This window comes from Oncorhynchus clarkii, chromosome 21, assembly GCF_045791955.1.
Source record: "Oncorhynchus clarkii lewisi isolate Uvic-CL-2024 chromosome 21, UVic_Ocla_1.0, whole genome shotgun sequence".
Taxonomy (NCBI): Eukaryota; Metazoa; Chordata; class Actinopteri; order Salmoniformes; family Salmonidae; genus Oncorhynchus; species Oncorhynchus clarkii.
Window position 1 is genome coordinate 11,217,740 of NC_092167.1, and position 17,879 is coordinate 11,235,618.

General features: G+C 42.6%; 2 protein-coding genes and 1 pseudogene across 2 annotated transcripts; 2 read left to right on the forward strand and 1 right to left on the reverse strand.

Moving 5' to 3' along the window:
• Nucleotides 1-1,567: 1,567 nt before the first annotated feature.
• LOC139378525 (small ribosomal subunit protein uS9) lies at nucleotides 1,568-6,133 on the reverse strand. Its single transcript, XM_071120774.1, has 6 exons — nucleotides 6,088-6,133; nucleotides 5,948-5,999; nucleotides 5,112-5,213; nucleotides 2,174-2,270; nucleotides 1,985-2,032; nucleotides 1,568-1,756 (listed from the first exon to the last, which is right to left on the reverse strand). Exons 2-6 carry the CDS (start codon nucleotides 5,993-5,995, stop codon nucleotides 1,611-1,613), a joined length of 441 nt encoding a protein of 146 aa, XP_070976875.1. The 5' UTR covers nucleotides 5,996-5,999; nucleotides 6,088-6,133; the 3' UTR covers nucleotides 1,568-1,610.
• A 483-nt stretch (nucleotides 6,134-6,616) lies between these two features.
• LOC139379597 (nectin-1-like) lies at nucleotides 6,617-11,657 on the forward strand. Its single transcript, XM_071122395.1, has 6 exons — nucleotides 6,617-6,903; nucleotides 10,128-10,239; nucleotides 10,346-10,693; nucleotides 10,851-11,165; nucleotides 11,269-11,377; nucleotides 11,471-11,657. Exons 2-6 carry the CDS (start codon nucleotides 10,173-10,175, stop codon nucleotides 11,655-11,657), a joined length of 1,026 nt encoding a protein of 341 aa, XP_070978496.1. The 5' UTR covers nucleotides 6,617-6,903; nucleotides 10,128-10,172.
• Nucleotides 11,658-16,478: 4,821 nt separating this feature from the next.
• On the forward strand, nucleotides 16,479-17,269 carry LOC139379308 (troponin T, cardiac muscle isoforms pseudogene; annotated as a pseudogene).
• The last annotated feature ends 610 nt before the right edge of the window (nucleotides 17,270-17,879 follow it).

A 17,879-nucleotide genomic window follows, 5' to 3' on the forward strand; every position in this document is an offset into this window, starting at 1 on the left:
GCCAATTGCACGCTCCCTCAAAACTTGATACATCTGTAGCAATGTCTTGTGACAAAACTGTGCATTTTATAATGGCCTTTCGTCCCCAGCACAAGTTGCACCTGTGTAATGATCATTCCGGCACAGCCAGAACAGGCCACCCCTCATAGCCTGGTTCCTCTCTAGGTTTCTTCCTAGGTTCTGGCCTTTCTAGGGAGTTTTTCCTAGCCATCGTGCTTCTACACCTACATTGCTTGCTGTTTGGGGTTTTAGGCTGGGTTTCTGTATAGCACTTTGTGACATCAGCTGATGTAATTAGGGTTTTATAAATACATTTGAATGATGCTGTTTAATCAGTTTGTTGATATGCCACACCTGTCAAGTGGATGGATTATCTTGGCAAAGGATAAATGCTCACTAACAGGGATGTAAACAAATTTGTGCACAAAATTATGTTTGGGTATGGAACATTTCTAAGATCTTGAAACATGGGACCAACACTTTACATGTTGCATTTGTGTTCAGTATATGTCCACTTTGCTTTGGCAACAGTCAAACACATGGTTTTCACCGGTATAATGCTCTTTGACATTGATTAAAAATTAGTATTATTTTGGAGTGAGAATTCCAAGACTTCACTGAAATACACAATGCATAAACAGATAAATGTGAAATGGCCCTAAACTGAAAGGATCACTTGTGGGCCACTAAGTATTAATTTGTGATGACAGGAATACATTTGCATAGTGATGCTCATGGTGCCCCATGGCAGATGTGGGAAAAGACTACTGGTGATGCTGAAGTTCATTCCTTGGGTTTATTTGGTGGCTGTAGTTCTGAAAAACCATTTAACAGTTGTAGCAAAAGCAAATATAGCTCAGGTACTCAATGAGGAGAAACAATCTAGGGCTGTAAAGCCAAATTATTATCTGAATGGTGCTCTGCAAAGATGTTAAGGAGACAATCTGTAGCAAGCATAATACACCTGTTATGCTTATTCATTTTAAAACCCAGGTCTAGTCTAGCAATTAATTGAACGTATTAGGGTGAAACCCAGAGGATAGCGCTTAAGTATTAAAATAGCGCTTAAGTATTAAAAGGTACCTTGAAAATGGCATTGCCACGAGCAGCACCGCAGATATTGAGGAGCAAGATAGCACTTATAGGTCACCATCTGCACAGGTTCGCTTCATGCCAGGGCATGGGCGGCAGGGTAGCCTAGTGGTTAGAGCGTTGGACTAGTGGCCGGAAGGTTGCAAGTTCAAACCCCTGAGCTGACAAGGTACAAATCTGTCGTTCTGCCCCTGAACAGGCAGTTAACCCACTGTCCCTTGGCAGTCATTGAAAATAAGAATTTTGTTCTTATAAAGCTCTAGGTAAAAAAAGCCATTCAGTGTGGTTGCTACGGGACCAAAACAGCTGAGAAGCCTCATGCTTCACTCTTTAGTTGTGGAAATTTACCCCATATGCAGTTTACTTTCTGCATCTACGTCCTATCGCAGTCTACCTTAAAACACTTCCCAAAGTAGTGCTTGATGGTCATTAATGACATTTTTCATCAAGCAAGTTTAAAGAAACATGCCAAAAATATTTTCTTCCTTAACTTTATTACATGAAAATGTACAGAGAGGTTAACGGTAAGACTTCTGGTAGCGGGCACGGGCTCCTGGTCCACCGAACTTCTTGGACTCGCAGCGACGAGGGTCGGCAACCAGCAGGGTCCGGTCGTACTGGATCAAGATGTCCTTGATCTCCTTCTTGGAGGCCTCATCCACATCTGGAGAGAAAGAAACAGGTCAGATGAGTTATTGTGAACCATTTTCTTGACCAAATGGAAACACAGCAATCATGCACCCGCCATCACCCAAAAGAGAGCAACCCAACATAGCAATATTGCTTCCTGCAAAAATGTGTCCAAAGTAACACTAATTTTATCAGCAGAGGCGATATTCCATTGAAAACAAGATACTGCATTTGATTTTACAGTAAAATTATTGACACTTACATTTCTGGTAGTATGCGACCAGGGCTTTGGAGATGGACTGACGGATAGCTGCAAGGAGAAGACGGCACAGCGTAAGACAAACAGCCATATTCAGTCAAGTACAGTTATTTCAAATCAAGACATCAGTTTCTACTGAGATGATCTGTCTAAACAAAAGTAGAGCAGCATCCAGCTGTAAAAACAAGTCACCGTAGATCTGTGCGACATGTCCACCACCCTTCACTCGGACTCGGATGTCAACTCCAGCAAAACGCTCCTTGCCCAGCAGCAGCACTGGCTCCAGCAGCTACAACAGAGAGGAACTTTGTCAAGGACACACACAATGTCTATACATCCTGCAGACACACATTCAGCTAAATGTCTGGACACAACCAGACATTTAGCTGAATGAAGACCCATGTTGAATTTGAGCTTAGTAAACCAACAGCAGCTCTGTAAGAAGCCACGTTGCACATGCATGAAATAGTTAGCGACTGTTTCCCAAGGGACAGATTGGAATTTACCAGAGGGGGGCTGGTCCAACCCAAGGTGTCAAAATGCACAACCTTCCTCAACAAAACGTTTTTCCTCACATGACCCTCCACTTGTACAGTCAAATAAATGGAACCCCCTCAGAATTAACTCAATGTTCACAACAAATAAAAAATAGCAACCCTGTTTATAAACGTAGATATTAACTGCCACTTCACCATGCTTTTGTGGCACAGCCGATGCCAGAAGTTTGGGGGTTCACCGACAAGCTCACCCTCCCTGCCTGTTTCATGACACTACGATCAGAGCCAGCTAGACAATCAGCTAGGGGTAATCAGATGTACCATTTTGAAGCCATATTTTTTAATTATATAAAATACATTGCCTTCGGAAAGTATTCAGACCCCTTGACCTTTTCCACATTTTGTTGTTACAGCCTTATTCTAAAACGGATTCAAATTCTCAGCAATCTAGACACGATCCCACAATGACAAAGCAAATTTCTTCAGCATTGAAGATAGCAAAGAACACAGTGGCCTCCATCATTAAATGGAAGATGTTTGGAACCACCCAGACTTTCTAGAGCTGGCCGCCCAGCCAAACTGAGCGGCCTTGATTAGGGAGGTGACCAAGAACCCAATAGTCACTGACAGATCTAAAGTTCCTCTGTGGAGATCAGAGAACAATCCAGAAGGACAACCATTTCTGCGTCTCTCCACCAATCAGGCCTTTATGGTAGAGTGGCAAGAAGGAAGCCACTTCAGAAAAAGGCACATGACAGCCCGCTTGGGAGTTTGCAAAAAGGGCGCCTGAAGACTCAGACCACGAGAAAGATTCTCTGGTCTGATGAAACCAAGATTAAATTATTTGGCCTGAATGCCAAGCTTAACATCTGGAGGAAACCTGGCACCATCCCTATGGCGAAGCATGGTGGTGGCAGCATCATGTCGTGGGGATGTTTTTCAGCGGCAGGGACTGAGAGACTAGTCAGGTTCGGGGCAAAGATGGCTGAGGACCTCAGACTGGGGCGAAGGTTCACCTTCCAACAGGACAACAACCCTAAGCACACAGCCAAGACAACACAGGAGTGGCTTCGGGACAAGTCTCTGAATGTCCTTGAGTGGCCCAGATAGAGCCCGGAGTTGAACCCGATTGATAATCTCTGTAGAGACCCGAAAATAGCTGTGCAGCAACACTCCCCATCTAACCTGACAGAGCTTGAGAGGATCTGCAGAGAATGGAAGAAACTCCAAATACAGGTGTGCCAAGCTTGTAGCGTCATACCCAACTCAATGCTGCCAAAGGTGCTTCAACAAATGATTGAGTAAAGGGTCTGAATATTTATGTACGTGTAATTTAAAGTTTTTTTATTTTATAAATTAGCAACCATTTCTAAAAACAAAATGATTCTGCTTTGTCATTATGCCGTAGTGTGCAGATTGAGGGAAAAAAACAATTCAACCATTTTTAGAATAAGTCTAACGTAAGTAACAAAGGGATCTGAATACTTTCCAAAGGCACTGTATATGCTACACATTTTCTACCAACAGGTTTATGTGCCAATGCACCACAACCAAAATACAAAGCATACCGACGTTGGGCACGCCAATATCATGGTTAACTTTCAACACCTCAATAAAGACTGCCAATCTCAGCAAATAGAAGAAACATCCCCCCTACCTTGTAGGCTTAGCCAATGTAAAATTACAGAGGACAAAATGCTTAACATCCAGAAGAGTATGGGGGAGGGTTAAGTACAATGCTTGTTTGGCAGCTTATTGATGGGCAGGCATAATCAAAGTGACACTGGACTAGCGCACTAGCTATGTTTCCATCCAACCTATGTGAATATTCTAAAGTTGTAATAAAAACAATACGCCATTTCAGAGTTTCCTTTAGGAAAATGTGTAGCCGGACAACATACCAGGGAAGATTTTAATTTGCCGGACATCCAAATGCAGTCAGATCTGACCTGGCATGGCCAGCGCATTCAATAAACCAGGGATATTGGCCAAATGAGAAAACGGCCTACAAATTACAAAAACACCAATTCCTTGTGCTTTAATGTGTAGCATACACACAACTTTACACCCTATTTTTTTTGTAACGTTTAAGGTTACTTTCACAGTTCAGTTGTCAGATTTGAGCAATAAAATGTATCAGGGCATTACACGCATAGGCCTATAGGCTTAGGTGTCATATAGGACTAATCCCAGAGATAGCACGCCACCGGCATATCTACGACACTGGCACGCATTTCTTTATGAAAGAAGGCTACTGCATCTACAGATAGATGCAAAGGCTTATTCGTTAATTTTCAAATCAGAAGATTTTTAAAATAATTATTAAATTATAGGTGTAACTCTGGTAGGCCTGACAGTGTTCCTCGCCTCAAGTTCACCTGTCGGAGTCAGTTGGCGCGCCCTTCATAAGATAAGCCCACAGTAGCTAAAGCATAATAATAGCTACACCATACCTTTACAAACATTTCTACACTTTATTAGGGTAATATCAAAAATCAAGCCCTTATTTGTAAGGAAGATATGAGCAGAAGAGCAAATGTAACGCACTACTCTCCCCTGTTCAAAGCAACAACAAAAAAACAAATCCCTTATTTTGGACAACAGTAAATTTCAATCTGTCTTTAAGGACTCACCTTGTACTGGAGAGTGGCTGGCTCAATCATCTCGAGGGGTCTGCCGTTCACCTTGATGAGGCCATTCCCCCTCTTGCAGTGAGCAACAGCGGTGGCTGTTTTCTGCAAAGAGATACTGTAATGTTCACTTCCATTTGCTTGGTTTGAGCTAATTACATGTGCACTTTTCTAGGAAGCATGGGTGGCTAAACAGACGGTCCATAACGTTAAACATTTCTTTGCTACGTTTACCCCCCCACACACAAAAATGCTATTCAGGTGATTGCTGATCAACACTATTATTATAATCAACACTAGTTAGCCAGCCAATGTCTTAACCAAACACTGAGGTACATCATGAGGGATGGGTGGACCAAGTCATGGCAACTCGCTAGCTACAGTACAATGATTAGTTAAAAATTATGTAACCCCCCCCCCCTCCCCAAAAGCACTCTAGTTAACAAATGCAGTATTGTGGCATAATAAATCAGCGAATTAACGTGCTTTTTTTTTTTTTACCTCACTACACCAAACAATTGGCGTTGATGTAGCTGGACAACATGCTTTCCGGCATAAAATTTGCTAATTGATTGACGTAGCTAGCAGGCCGCAACATTTGTAGCCATTCATATCAATATGCCACTGGCTGCAATCAAGGCACATGTGGACGTTTAACAATAACGTTGTCAAATCGACAGTCACTTATATTTCCAAATGTAATGGATACTTTTTGGGGGGACAAATACACATTTCTGGCCTGTCTGGCTAACATGGTTGAGCTAGCTAACGTCACCTAGCCGGATAGCGTTAGTTCTTTGGCTCAACACACGTGGAATAAAGTCAGATAGTTAACTCACTTTGCGTCCGAAAACCTGGACCGATTGCAGAGGACCTTTGGCCGGCATGTTTCTGAAACAATTAATCACAATGATTACCTTCAAAAATAATTAATATATCATATTTTTGCATTTGTAGCTGGGCTCAAGGGGGAACATACCCTCTTCAGCTTTAGTGCCGTACGAAAAGACCGAACGGGGGTTTCAACACCGAAAATCAGGGGCAGTAGCACGACAGTTTATGGCTTTGCAATGCATTTACGACAATTGCAGGCAGAGAGGAAGAGCCGATAATATGTTTTGAAACTTGTGCACAATTCATTTTTATTTTGTAGCAACAAAATGTATCACGTATTTTTTAACTTAAGCAAATTATTTGAATTTGACATGAATTCTGTCATAATGTAAATTATTTGACCCATGCATTTAAATGTTGGCAAAATGTAATTCATGGCCCAAATAGTTTACATTATGACTGAATTAAACACGGTCTGTGATTTTTTTTAAATTAAATACATATATATGACTGCAATATATTTCTGTCCAGAAGAGGTCCCTGTACGAACACGTTTTTCGGAGGACGAAACAAAGCAACTGTGAATGAACTCTTTGGTTTCCAATTTACCCTCGCCTTATGCCATTGGGGGAGTCGCGAGTTGTCCAAATGATTAGCCAATCATGGGAAGTTTGCAACGTAAGCCCCGCAGCCCTCGTTTTTAGTCGCCTTTGCAAGCCTACAATTATCTTCAAGCTGGATCCTAAAACTCCCCATAATTCTATTCGCTACGATTGTACGTCCGCTAACAAACTACGGGTGGCTGAAAACACAATCATCTCGAAGTGTCTTCTTAATTTGAGGGCTGAGGGGATAGGGTGTGTCTTAAGTGTTTGGACTGCACTCCTGTTCGCGATGATTGTACATCTGCTAAATCAGCCAAAACTTAAAACCCACAACATGGAGAAGTAAACATACAAGTGTAAGTAAAAACGAATGTTAATCTTTTAGAAATTGTGCTAGTAATGCACAAGATGGCACAAACACGTGTCATAAGTGTTTGGTTAGCTTTTTGAAACTTTATCTAGCGCATACAACTTTCCCTGACATCACACTTGTACATAGTAATGTTCGATTTACCTGATATTGTCGGATGGCTAGCATGCGTCGTCTTCTAGCCAAGATATGAAATGCAATCATAAATGACTAGCGCATATAAAGCACACACACCACAGCTCCAGGTGGGTTCCATGATGACTGAAAACAACCTTGGGATGAACTTGTGGCACATTTCTGTGCCAGGGCGGTCCATTCAGTCTTCACTCGCTCTGCAAGTGTCAACTCATCATGAGAAGTTAATTTGAGGGAAGAGGGTGTGTCTTTTATGTGTTTGGATCGTAGAAGGGTTTCCCAAAAGGATCGAGTTTATCCATATAACCTTTGTAGGAGCATCGTTACATCTCCGAGCTGTTTCCCAAAACCAATTGCACGTGAAAACGCTCGTAATCTAACGCCTGGCACAGGCCACATGTAGAAAAGGGCTACGTTAAGTGCATCCTTAGACGCTTTTTCGGCCTAAAAATATAATTACCTTATTTCTCTCTCCGTGACCGCCGACAACGTAAACACATTTGTCTACAAATACAAAGTTGCCAATGTTTTTGCAACTGATACAAACAGGCAACGTGAAGTATAAAGATATGATTCAAATGAACAGTAGGTTATAGGCTAGTGGGGAAATGGATTTGCTGATATCCAAGCCCCCAAAAATAAACTTCAATACTAACTAAACATTTCGAGATACTTACTCGAAATGTATAGAAAGTGGAACACACATATCTTAATTTGTAGCATTAGGCTAACATTGCCATTAAATCGCCTACAATTTGATCGGGATTTCAGGTGGGGGTGGGGATTTTTTTCGCAAGGATCTGTACACGATTCCTGGAAGCTGAACATTTCCCAGTTCATCCATGGCCTGCATACTAACTAGACATGTCACTCATTGAGAATGTTTGGGATGCGCTGGATTGACGCATACAACAGCGTTTTCCAGTTCCCGCCAATATCCAACCATTGAAGAGGATTGGGAACACATTCCACAGGCCACAATCAACAGCTCGATCAGCTCTACGCGACGGAGATGCGTCGCACCCCTGGTGCAACAAATAAATAAAAAGAACCATTCAGCACTTAACTGTCCTTTTTTATTCAGACATTTGGGACAACACAGATAATCATAACATTGAAAACTATATAAATATTAAAATATATATACGGAAATAAGACTCAAAAAGTAACAAAGAAAAATAGAAACAAATTGTAGTATATAAATACAAATAAAAAAAAGAATAAAATAATTTCACTCTTATCCTATTGCTAACAAAAAATGCACAAGTCCTATATCACACAAATACACATAGAATAACACACTTATAAAAAAGGAACCTGATTATTACACTATTGCACTTCAAACAAGAAACACACAAACTAAATTGCATAACTGCCTTTAACCCTGACCTTTCTTGCCTTCCTTGATGCAAAGTCATCAATTACATCATCATAAGAAATTTGCACAGTAATTGCATGGTTAATACTGATGACAGCAAGGCCACTAAGGTGTTCCTGTGTCATGGTGGACCTCAGGTAGGATTTGATGAGCTTCAGCTTTGAAAAGTTCCCCTCTGCTTCAGCTACGGTCACTGGAAGAGTGAGACAAATTCTGAGAGCAGTCCACAAATTTGGGTACATTTCTGAGAGCTCCCTTTCAGGTATAAATATCAGCAGCTGAAGCAAATGTTGGCCCTGGACTCCTCTGCCTCAAAACCCCATAAAAGGTTCCTTTATATGGGGCTCCTCGGTCACTGGAAGAGAGACAAATTCTGAGAGCAGTCCACAAATTTGGTGTGACACAATGCTAATCACAACTGACAACTTTTCAGTGTGGCTGACATCTGAGATGCAATCTAGAACGATAGAGAATAATTTAGCCAGCTTGATGTCACTCACCATTATTGAAATGACCTGGCTGCTCAACAAATCAATGAGTTCATTCTGTATTTGGTGGCCAAGGTAGCTGGTGACTCGAGGTCCCTTTTTGGACACGGTTAAGGTGCTCTTTCATGACTGCATCAAATTGTGCCATCAGTTCAACTTCTTTGAGGAAATGTCCATTTGATGGAGAGTACAGTGTTTGTGTGTGTCCCCATAGTGCCTGTGGGGAGACCGGAGGTCAACCTACCCAGCCCATTTGTAGCCCAGTAGGCCTGGCGAACTTGTTTGTGTGTGTCCCCATAGTGCCTGTGGGGAGACCGGAGGTCAACCTACCCAGCCCATTTGTAGCCCAGTAGGCCTGGCAGTAGGCCTGGCAGTAGGCCTGGCAGTAGGCCTGGCAGTAGGCCTGGCAGTAGGCCTGGCAGTAGGCCTGGCAGTAGGCCTGGCAGTAGGCCTGGCAGTAGGCCTGGCGAACTTGTTTGTGTGTGCAGATGGATATATTAGTTTGATTCAAATGTTGACATGCTTTGCAAGAAGAACGATTTCCCTAATAATCCTGTTTACATGGACACATCTGAAATCGGGCTACCTGGTGGGACTTTGATAAATGCTGAAAATCATCTGCAATCAACATAAAGATTCTATCACAGCGACCATGTTCTTTTTGGGAAGGTTATTTCATTCTGAGTTTGGACATGAAGTTTGAATATGAAAACAATTTCTACGATGCATTAAGTTTTTCAGAACTGACTTCACTCGCGCAAAAGAGGTTAGCTGGTGCTGCTGGTGCTGCTGGTGCTGCCACGTGCAGATCCAATACACTGCTGGAACTCCGATTTTAAGGTGTTTACATGTCCGAGTAATTAGAAAGATTACTCAGAAATCTAGGTGTGTGCTTACTTCAATTATGATTTGCTGAGTTAAGATAATCAGAGTAATGTGTTTACATGACTAGTGATAAACTCGGCCTATTGCCACAATCAGTTTAACATTGAAGTGTTAGTCAGCATGTTATCATTCTCAGTATTTAGATAATAACGGGGCCTTCAAGGGAGAAAAATGTGTCGTTGTGGTTTCTTGTCCCATTCTGCCCCTGGACCCATGTTTAGGTTGCTGGTGTTGTGATCTTGCCTCTTGGTCTACATCTCAGGCTCGTTTCATTCTAATTGTGCTTATGCATAGGTCTGAACTGTGTGTCCCCTTCCCCCCCAGGTTAGAAAGTTTACTTGAAGTTGTCATACACAAGATCGCATACCAATGAAAAATCAAACATATTTCTGGGTTCTGGTGGACCTCTGTCTCATGCTGACTCAGACTGGAGTTGGTGAGTGTAGAAGCGATGCAAAGCAAACCCATAACATTTGTTCTCCAGAATATCAAGAAGAGTCTGAAAATTTGCTCTCTTATGCATCCTGCTAATATTCCTTTAGGTATCAGAGTCATCTCTTACAATGGCCGCCCAACAGTGACTCAGGGACAACACGCAGACTTGACCTGTGAGCTCATGGAGACAAACGAGGAGCTCATCCAGATCTCATGGCAGAAGAGTACCAGGGGTTACCGTGCCAACCACAACTTCTTCCTCATCACCCCTAGCCAGGGTCCATCACATGTCAAGGGGCGGGGAGACAGGGTGGGCTTCATTGGGAACACCACTGCGCTGGTGGGCTCTATCCGACTGGGGGATGTGTCCTTGACTGATGAGGGCGTCTACACTTGCATCTTCACTGTGTTCCCCAGTGGGCCATACAAGGCAGAGATCCACCTCAATGTCCAAAGTAAGAGGTTATTTATGATGTATTTCCCCAATGTAATGAATTGTTTGATAGAATTATGTTAGCGGTGCTCCTTTACCTGCTATCCAAGGGTTAGGTTTTAAAGTATATAAAGACATTCATATTAAGTCAATGTGTTTATTGTGTTTTTTCCCAATAGTTCCTCCTGTGATTTCGGTTGCTGTGGAGACTCCACCCGTGGTTGCTGAGGGCCAGGAGAGCATCTTGGCCACATGCACAGCGGCTAACGCCAAGCCCCCTGCAGATGTACGGTGGAGCACGGCCAGTGCAAGCCAACCACTGAGTCTGACAACCTCAACCAACACTACACTGAATCCAGACGACACCGCCACGGTGAGGGTCCACCTGAAGGGAGAGCCCTCCAGAGTCATGCACCAACAGGAGGTTCAGTGCCTGGTGAACCACACCACTTTGAGCCAGCAGAAGGTCGTTCCCTACGAGATAGATATACACTGTGAGTATTCTCAATGACAACAGCCACAGTGTTTCTACTCCTTATTAGACACAACAGTAACAGCACATAAATAATGTGGTACAACTTTATGCCTATTCTATAGATCCTCCAAATTCGGTCAAAATCATCATTCATGAGAAGCCACCCCAGGCACCGGCGTTTCAGTGTGTAGTAGATGCCAACCCCCCTCCTTCAGAGTTCACATGGAAGAGGTCAGTTGTTCACAGTATTTCATTTCCCCCAACCCATTTTCTAAGGATCAGTGTCTACATCTATGTTTTGCTATGCGTCTACACTTGTCTTAGACTGAATAGATCAAACCTCAGTGAGACTGGGGGCTTGTTGGAGTTAGTGAAGGTGGGCCCTGACTTCAGTGGTCTGTACAGCTGTGAGGTGTCCAACCCATACGGAGCAGCATCTGGTTTCCTGTATGTGCATAAAGGTAATGACGTGTGTAACTTAGCCGTCTTGACATTTAATTCATTTATTTGAAGCATACATTCTGCAAAACTTGAACATACACTGACTGTACAAAACATTAGGAACACCTCCCTAATATTGAGTTGCACCCCCTTTTGCCCTCAGAACAGCCTCAATTTGTTGGGGCATTGACTCTACAAGGTGTCGAAAGTGTTCCACACGGAAGCTGGCCCATGTTCACTCCAAAGCTTCCCACAGTTGTGTCAAGTTGGCTGGATGTCCTTTGGGTGGTGGACCATTCTTAGCGTACATGGGAAACTGTTGAGCGTGAAAAACCCAGCAACGTTGCAGTTCTTGACACTAAAACCGGTGCGCCTGGCACCTACTACCGTAATCCGTTTTTAAAGGTATTTTATGTTGCCCATTCACCCTCTGAATGGCAGACATGCACAATCCATGTCCCAATTGTCTCGAGGCTTAAAAATCCATCTTTAACCTGTCTCCTTTCCTTCATCTACACTGATTTAAGTGACATCAATAAGGGATCATAGCTTTCACCTGGTTAGTCTGTCATGGAAAGAGTAGGTGTTCCTAATGTTTTGTTCACTTAGTATATATCTCCAGCTCTGTTTTCAACACAAAGTTATGTTTCATTATTGTTACTTATAATATTTAAGAAAAGGTAGATTGTTGTAAAGTGAAGGTTCTGTTTTTCCTATTTGCAGTTGATCAGTGCTCCATTGTACCAGTAGCCTTGTGGGTTTTCCTCCCCATCCTCCTCCTCTTCCTCTGCATTGTAACTGTATCACTCTGGCTGTTGTTTTCCAGAGGACCCCTGAGAGGGAGGTAACATTGTACAACTTCAGGTCAAACCGTGCACACACACCTTTATTGACAAGTATCATTATATGCTGCTGCTTTGTCTAAAATGATATTTACAGAGCCTTCAGAAAGTATTCACACATCTTGACTTGTTCCACATGTTGTTACAGCCTGAATTCAAACTGGATTAAATTTAGATAAAAAAAAATCAGAAATTGAATATCCCTTTTGAGCTGGTTATTAATTACACTTTGGATGGTGAATCAATACACCCAGTCCTCTTGCTCAGTTGTGCACCGGGGCCTCCCACTCCTCTTTCTATTCTGATTAGAGTCCGTTTGCGCTGTTCTGTGAAGGGAGTAGTACACAGCGTTGTACGATATCTTCAGTTTCTTGGCAATTTCTCGCATGGAATAGCCTTCATTTCTCAGAACAAGAAAGGACTGACGAGTTTCAGAACAAATTTGTTTCTGGCCCTTTTGAGCCTGTAGTCGAACCCACAAATGCTGATGCTCCAGATACTCAACTAGTCTAAAGAAGGCCAGTTTTATTGCATCTTTAATCAGAACAACAGTTTTCAGCTGTGCTAACATAATTGCAGAAGGGTTTTGTAATTAACTTGGATTAGCTAACACAACCTGCCATTGGAACACAGGAGTGATGATTGCTGATAATGGGCCTCTGTACACCTATGTAGATATTCCATAAAAAATCTGTAGTTTCCAGCTATAATAATCATTTACAACATTAACAATGTCCACACTGTATTTCTGATCAATTTGACGTTATTTTAATGGACAAATGTTTGAACGGTAGTGTATATTTAATCCGTTTTGAATTCAGGCTGTAACACAGAACTAAATTGGAATAAGTCAAGGGGTATGAATACTTTCTGAAGGCACTATGTGTTCTTTGCAGAGCCATGGCACTGTTTTTTTGTAGTGGAGAGGCCATCCAAAACCCAGGAAGGGTAAGCCGTAAAGAACTGCAGGATTCTCCAGCGTGCCAGTCCGTTGAGGTTGAGAAACAGAAAGGTGCGGTTTGATAAGGATTGTGTTGATTGGGTAACATGAGGGGGTTCCGCGATGTTAGAAACAGGGTCATGTTTTGTTTTTGTGCTCTTGCCTTTTTTTTATGTTGACGTGTTCTAGCGAGCATCTAAACGGTTTAGAAGTCCACAGCACACTACTGTACACTAGTGTGAAGATGATTTCTATGGGTATTCTATGTTTTTGTTATGGTCTTGACTGTTTATGTAAAAATGTTCAGACACAGTTTTGTTAAGAGTTTGTAATGGTAAAACTGTACCTCGACATACGAGATTGTATTAGGCGTAAGAGTGTACAGCATTAATCGTTTGAATTATAACAATTCCTCAAGCAAGTTTAAATATCACTGTATTTGTGTAGACCTATTATGTCATACAGTATTGTGTTGGAATGTAGCAATTACTTTGGTATAAAATAACTACATGGTTTGACCATTTGAGGGCACCGTTTCCTTCATTCCTAGTGCAAAGGATTTTTTGTGGTTGACCTGTTGGAAGTGTGTTTAGTATACTATATTCTGTATGTGCCTGTGGCAACATTTCAGGCTTAGGTCTGACAGATCTATGCAACTATCTTAAATGGGATCTATTTAAAACACAAGCTCAAAAAAACACTTGTTTTGTCATCTCAATATTTAATTAGAGGCTAACAAAGAACTACTCTGGAATGCCTTACAAAAGAGAGAATAATAATCTGTTTTAAAGACAGGTGAGCTCTGAATTTTAATAGAAATAATACTGTAACACATAACTAAACAATACTGTAAATGTAAAGACACATTTCACTAGTCTTAATACTAGAGAGGGGAGGCAGTAGTGTGGCTATTTATAGTCTAGTCCTGGTCAATTGTACAACTCCTTGCTCCTATTGATGGACACAGTTGTCCCTTGCCATCAGTGACCAAAAGTCTTCATTTTAAACCAGACCACCACCTGCTACTTATAATTGACCAATCAGTTGGGTTGAAGTTTGGTCATTTTTTTTTCTTTGGGTTGGAGGGTTCCTCTTTTGCTCACTGAAATGTGTCAATTGGAAAATAGTTAGGTATGGAGGACTGGGGGCGTTCCCCTAAAAATTGAAGAGCTTTAGTCCACAAACGTTTGAAATGTTCTCTCAACCCATTTAAACTGACATCTGTGTTGCACCGGATGCTTGTTCTGATGCTATTACTATTTTAATGAGGCTCCGCACTGGCCTTAATAATACTGTGACTCTTAGTTGTGGGTACTGGCTGGCAATCTTCAGGGGTCAGTCTTAGGCTGTGGAGTGCAGGGACACTTTCAAAATCCTTCTATTGTCTGTCCCCAAATCCTAGCCCTTAGTCCAAGGCCTGTACTCTGCCATTTTGCTGTTGCCTTTTGAGGAAAAGGCTACATATTCACTAAGAAGATCAATCTTCCACGGCACAGCGGTTTATTGGAATTCTCAGTGTTCATAGGGGACACCCGTGGACAACGCACAGCACCTGTCAATTATCTCATACTAAAACCACATTTGTCCTTTTGCGCTCCTAATTCAAGGACTGGATATTTAAGTGCAGAACACTGTATTCTATTGTTGCCATCAGTGCCCAAGAAGTAAACAGTGAAAAAGCTATCCACTCGACCCTGAAAGCTGGAGTCATCTATTGCAAGAATGTTTGAATTACATTCCGAAGTGGAGACGAGGCAGTGTTCAGAAAGTTGTATTTTTAGGGCCCATCTTTCTTGGACGGGTGTTTTTTGTCAGCACTCCAGGATGATCAGTCGAAAGCTTGCGCTCAAATAGTATTTACTATGGTAGGGTCGTCTTTGGCTGGCAAACTGGAAGAGGTTTTTATTTGTTTATTTTTTCTTTATAAAGTGCAACATGAAAATGGAACATTGGTCAAGCATTTCTTCATAGTTTCTTTGATATTTAGGGGAAATTGATACTAATTTGAGGTGTCAATTAGCAAAGTGAACATATTTCAAATAGTTGTAGGAAGGACAACTATTGGAAAGATTATACACACACAGCTTTGGTGTTCTTGCAAAGGGTACTTTATATATTGTGATGACATGCTTTGCTCTAGGATGCGCTCAGCGGTAAGCTCTAAGTCGCAGTGGAAAAACGAGGCCTCTAGATGAATGTGCTTCAGTCAAGATGAGGTGGTTATGACGTAATGGCATAAGTGAGGTGACCGCAATTACGTTGTCTGGTGTTCACATTCTAACAATGAAGTGCTACTTTAACTGGCAACAAGCCTTTTCAATGGTCTATCTTTGGTGCATGACCCATACATGTGCTTGATATATCACTCTATGTGGAATATAAGAGACCATTCATTATATATTTATTGATATAGTGACCATTCATTATGTATTTATAGATATAATGACAATTCATTGTATAGTTATTGATATATAGACTGTTCATTTATATAGTTATTGATATAGTGACCATTCCACTATTAAACTATTACTCTTCATTCGTCTAAACTGAAATTAGGAAACTTCATCCCTTTGATTATTTGATCACTATGACTTTTTTTTTTTTACAGGTGTACTTACCATATACTCTGTCTCTCTTTTTCTCCCTCTTGATGACCAAGTGCATAAATAACCCCATAGTATATGAGTAAGAACTTCTCTTGACCCCGACAAAAATCATGCTGTGATCGTGATGTATACATTCGATTGCGGGCTTGAAGGAGAGCACAGGTTTGAGTGGCACCTGAGTGCATCTGTTGTGCGTCTGAAGTAGGGCACTCCGATTGTCCTTGGAAAGGAATGATGGGGAGAGTCTGGGGTCAGGGTTCAGGAGAGGGGGCAGACTTGTTGAAGAAGAAAATGGACTCCATTCCATCTGTCTGAACATCTCGGCTAGACAGTGGGGTTTGAACACATATTCAGGATAAAGCTTTAAAAGAGCCCAAGCAGCCTGAAAGTTCACTTCACTTCCCCTCTTGACTGTTGGGACACAAGTTGGTCTGTGTGTGTGTGTGTCTCCGCTGGTCTTTCTTACTTGACTTCTTGACTGTCTCAGAGGCAGGCTTAACATCATGTCTGACACAGAGGATATTGTGGAGGAAGAAGTAGAGGAGGCACCTGAGGTGGAAGAGGAGCCTGAAGAAGAGCAGCAGGAGGAGGATAAGGAAGATGAGGAGGACGAGATGGAGGAGAGGGGAGCGAGGGGGAGACCAAGCCACGGACCAAGTACATTACCAACATCGCTCCTCCCAAGCTGCCCGACGGCGAGAAGTTAGACTTTGATGACCTCCACCGCAAGAGGCTGGAGAAGGACTTCAATGACCTGCAGAGCCTGATCGAGATGCACTTCTCCAGCCGCCAGAAAGAGGAGGAGGAGTTAGTGGCCCTCCGCAGCCGCATCGAGCGCCGCCGTGCCGAGCAGCAGCGCGTGCGCGCCGAGCAGAACAATGAGCGCCAGGCCCGTCTTGCTGAGGAGCGGACCCGCCGGGAAGAGGAGGCCAAGCTCCGCGCCGAGGAGGATGCCAGGAAGAAGAACGCCTTCTCTAACAAGGCGTTCGGCGGCTACATACAGAAGGGGGGCGTGAAGAAGGGCAAGAAGCTGACGGGTCGCGAGAAGAAGACCAAGGCTCTGTTGGAACGCCGCAAGCCCCTCAACATCGACCACCTCAACCAGGAGAGGCTGGCGGAGAAGTCCCGCGGGCTCTGGCAGTGGCTGCGCCAGCTACACGCTGAGCAGTTTGACCTGGCCGAGAAGCTGAAGAGGCAGAAGTACGACGTGAACGTGCTGCGGAACCGCGCCAGTGACCACCAGAGGGGCTCCAAGGTGGCCAAGGCGACCCGCGGGGCGAAGAAGTTACGTTAGTCACACAGCAACAACCCCGACATGATCAGATTAGCCTAGCTGACTTTGGGCCGTTTTAGGTACATCCACCTGCTTCTGCTTTATCATATTTCCTGAGGATTGGGTATAGACCTGCTTGTTTGTTTGTTTGTTTGCGGGTTTCTACAGTATACCGTTAGCTAAGCAGGCCTATAACTGATCAGCCTACATAATGTATTTACAGGTTTTGCACAGGCTGTAATTTTCTTTGGGGACTGTAGTTGTCTGATGTAAACATTTTAATATGGTTCACAAGGTATATGGTTCCTGATATCGTATTCACAGATCAAGCTAATTGTTTGAATGCTGTTAACACAGTTTTGATTTGATCATTCTAATAAAATGTGTGAATGTTGGGGGCAGTTTTGGTCGTTATTATACCTAAGCAGTCTTTGTAGCTGGTTAGTTAAATTCCTCTCTTTCTACTGTGAGGGTTACTGAGCCAGTCAAATGCAAACCAAGGGATAATGTACTACATTGAAAAATGTATTTTTTTTACACATTAAATCAAATCAATCAAATCAAATTTTATTTGTCACATACACATGGTTAGCAGATGTTAATGCGAGTGTAGCGAAATGCTTGTGCTTCT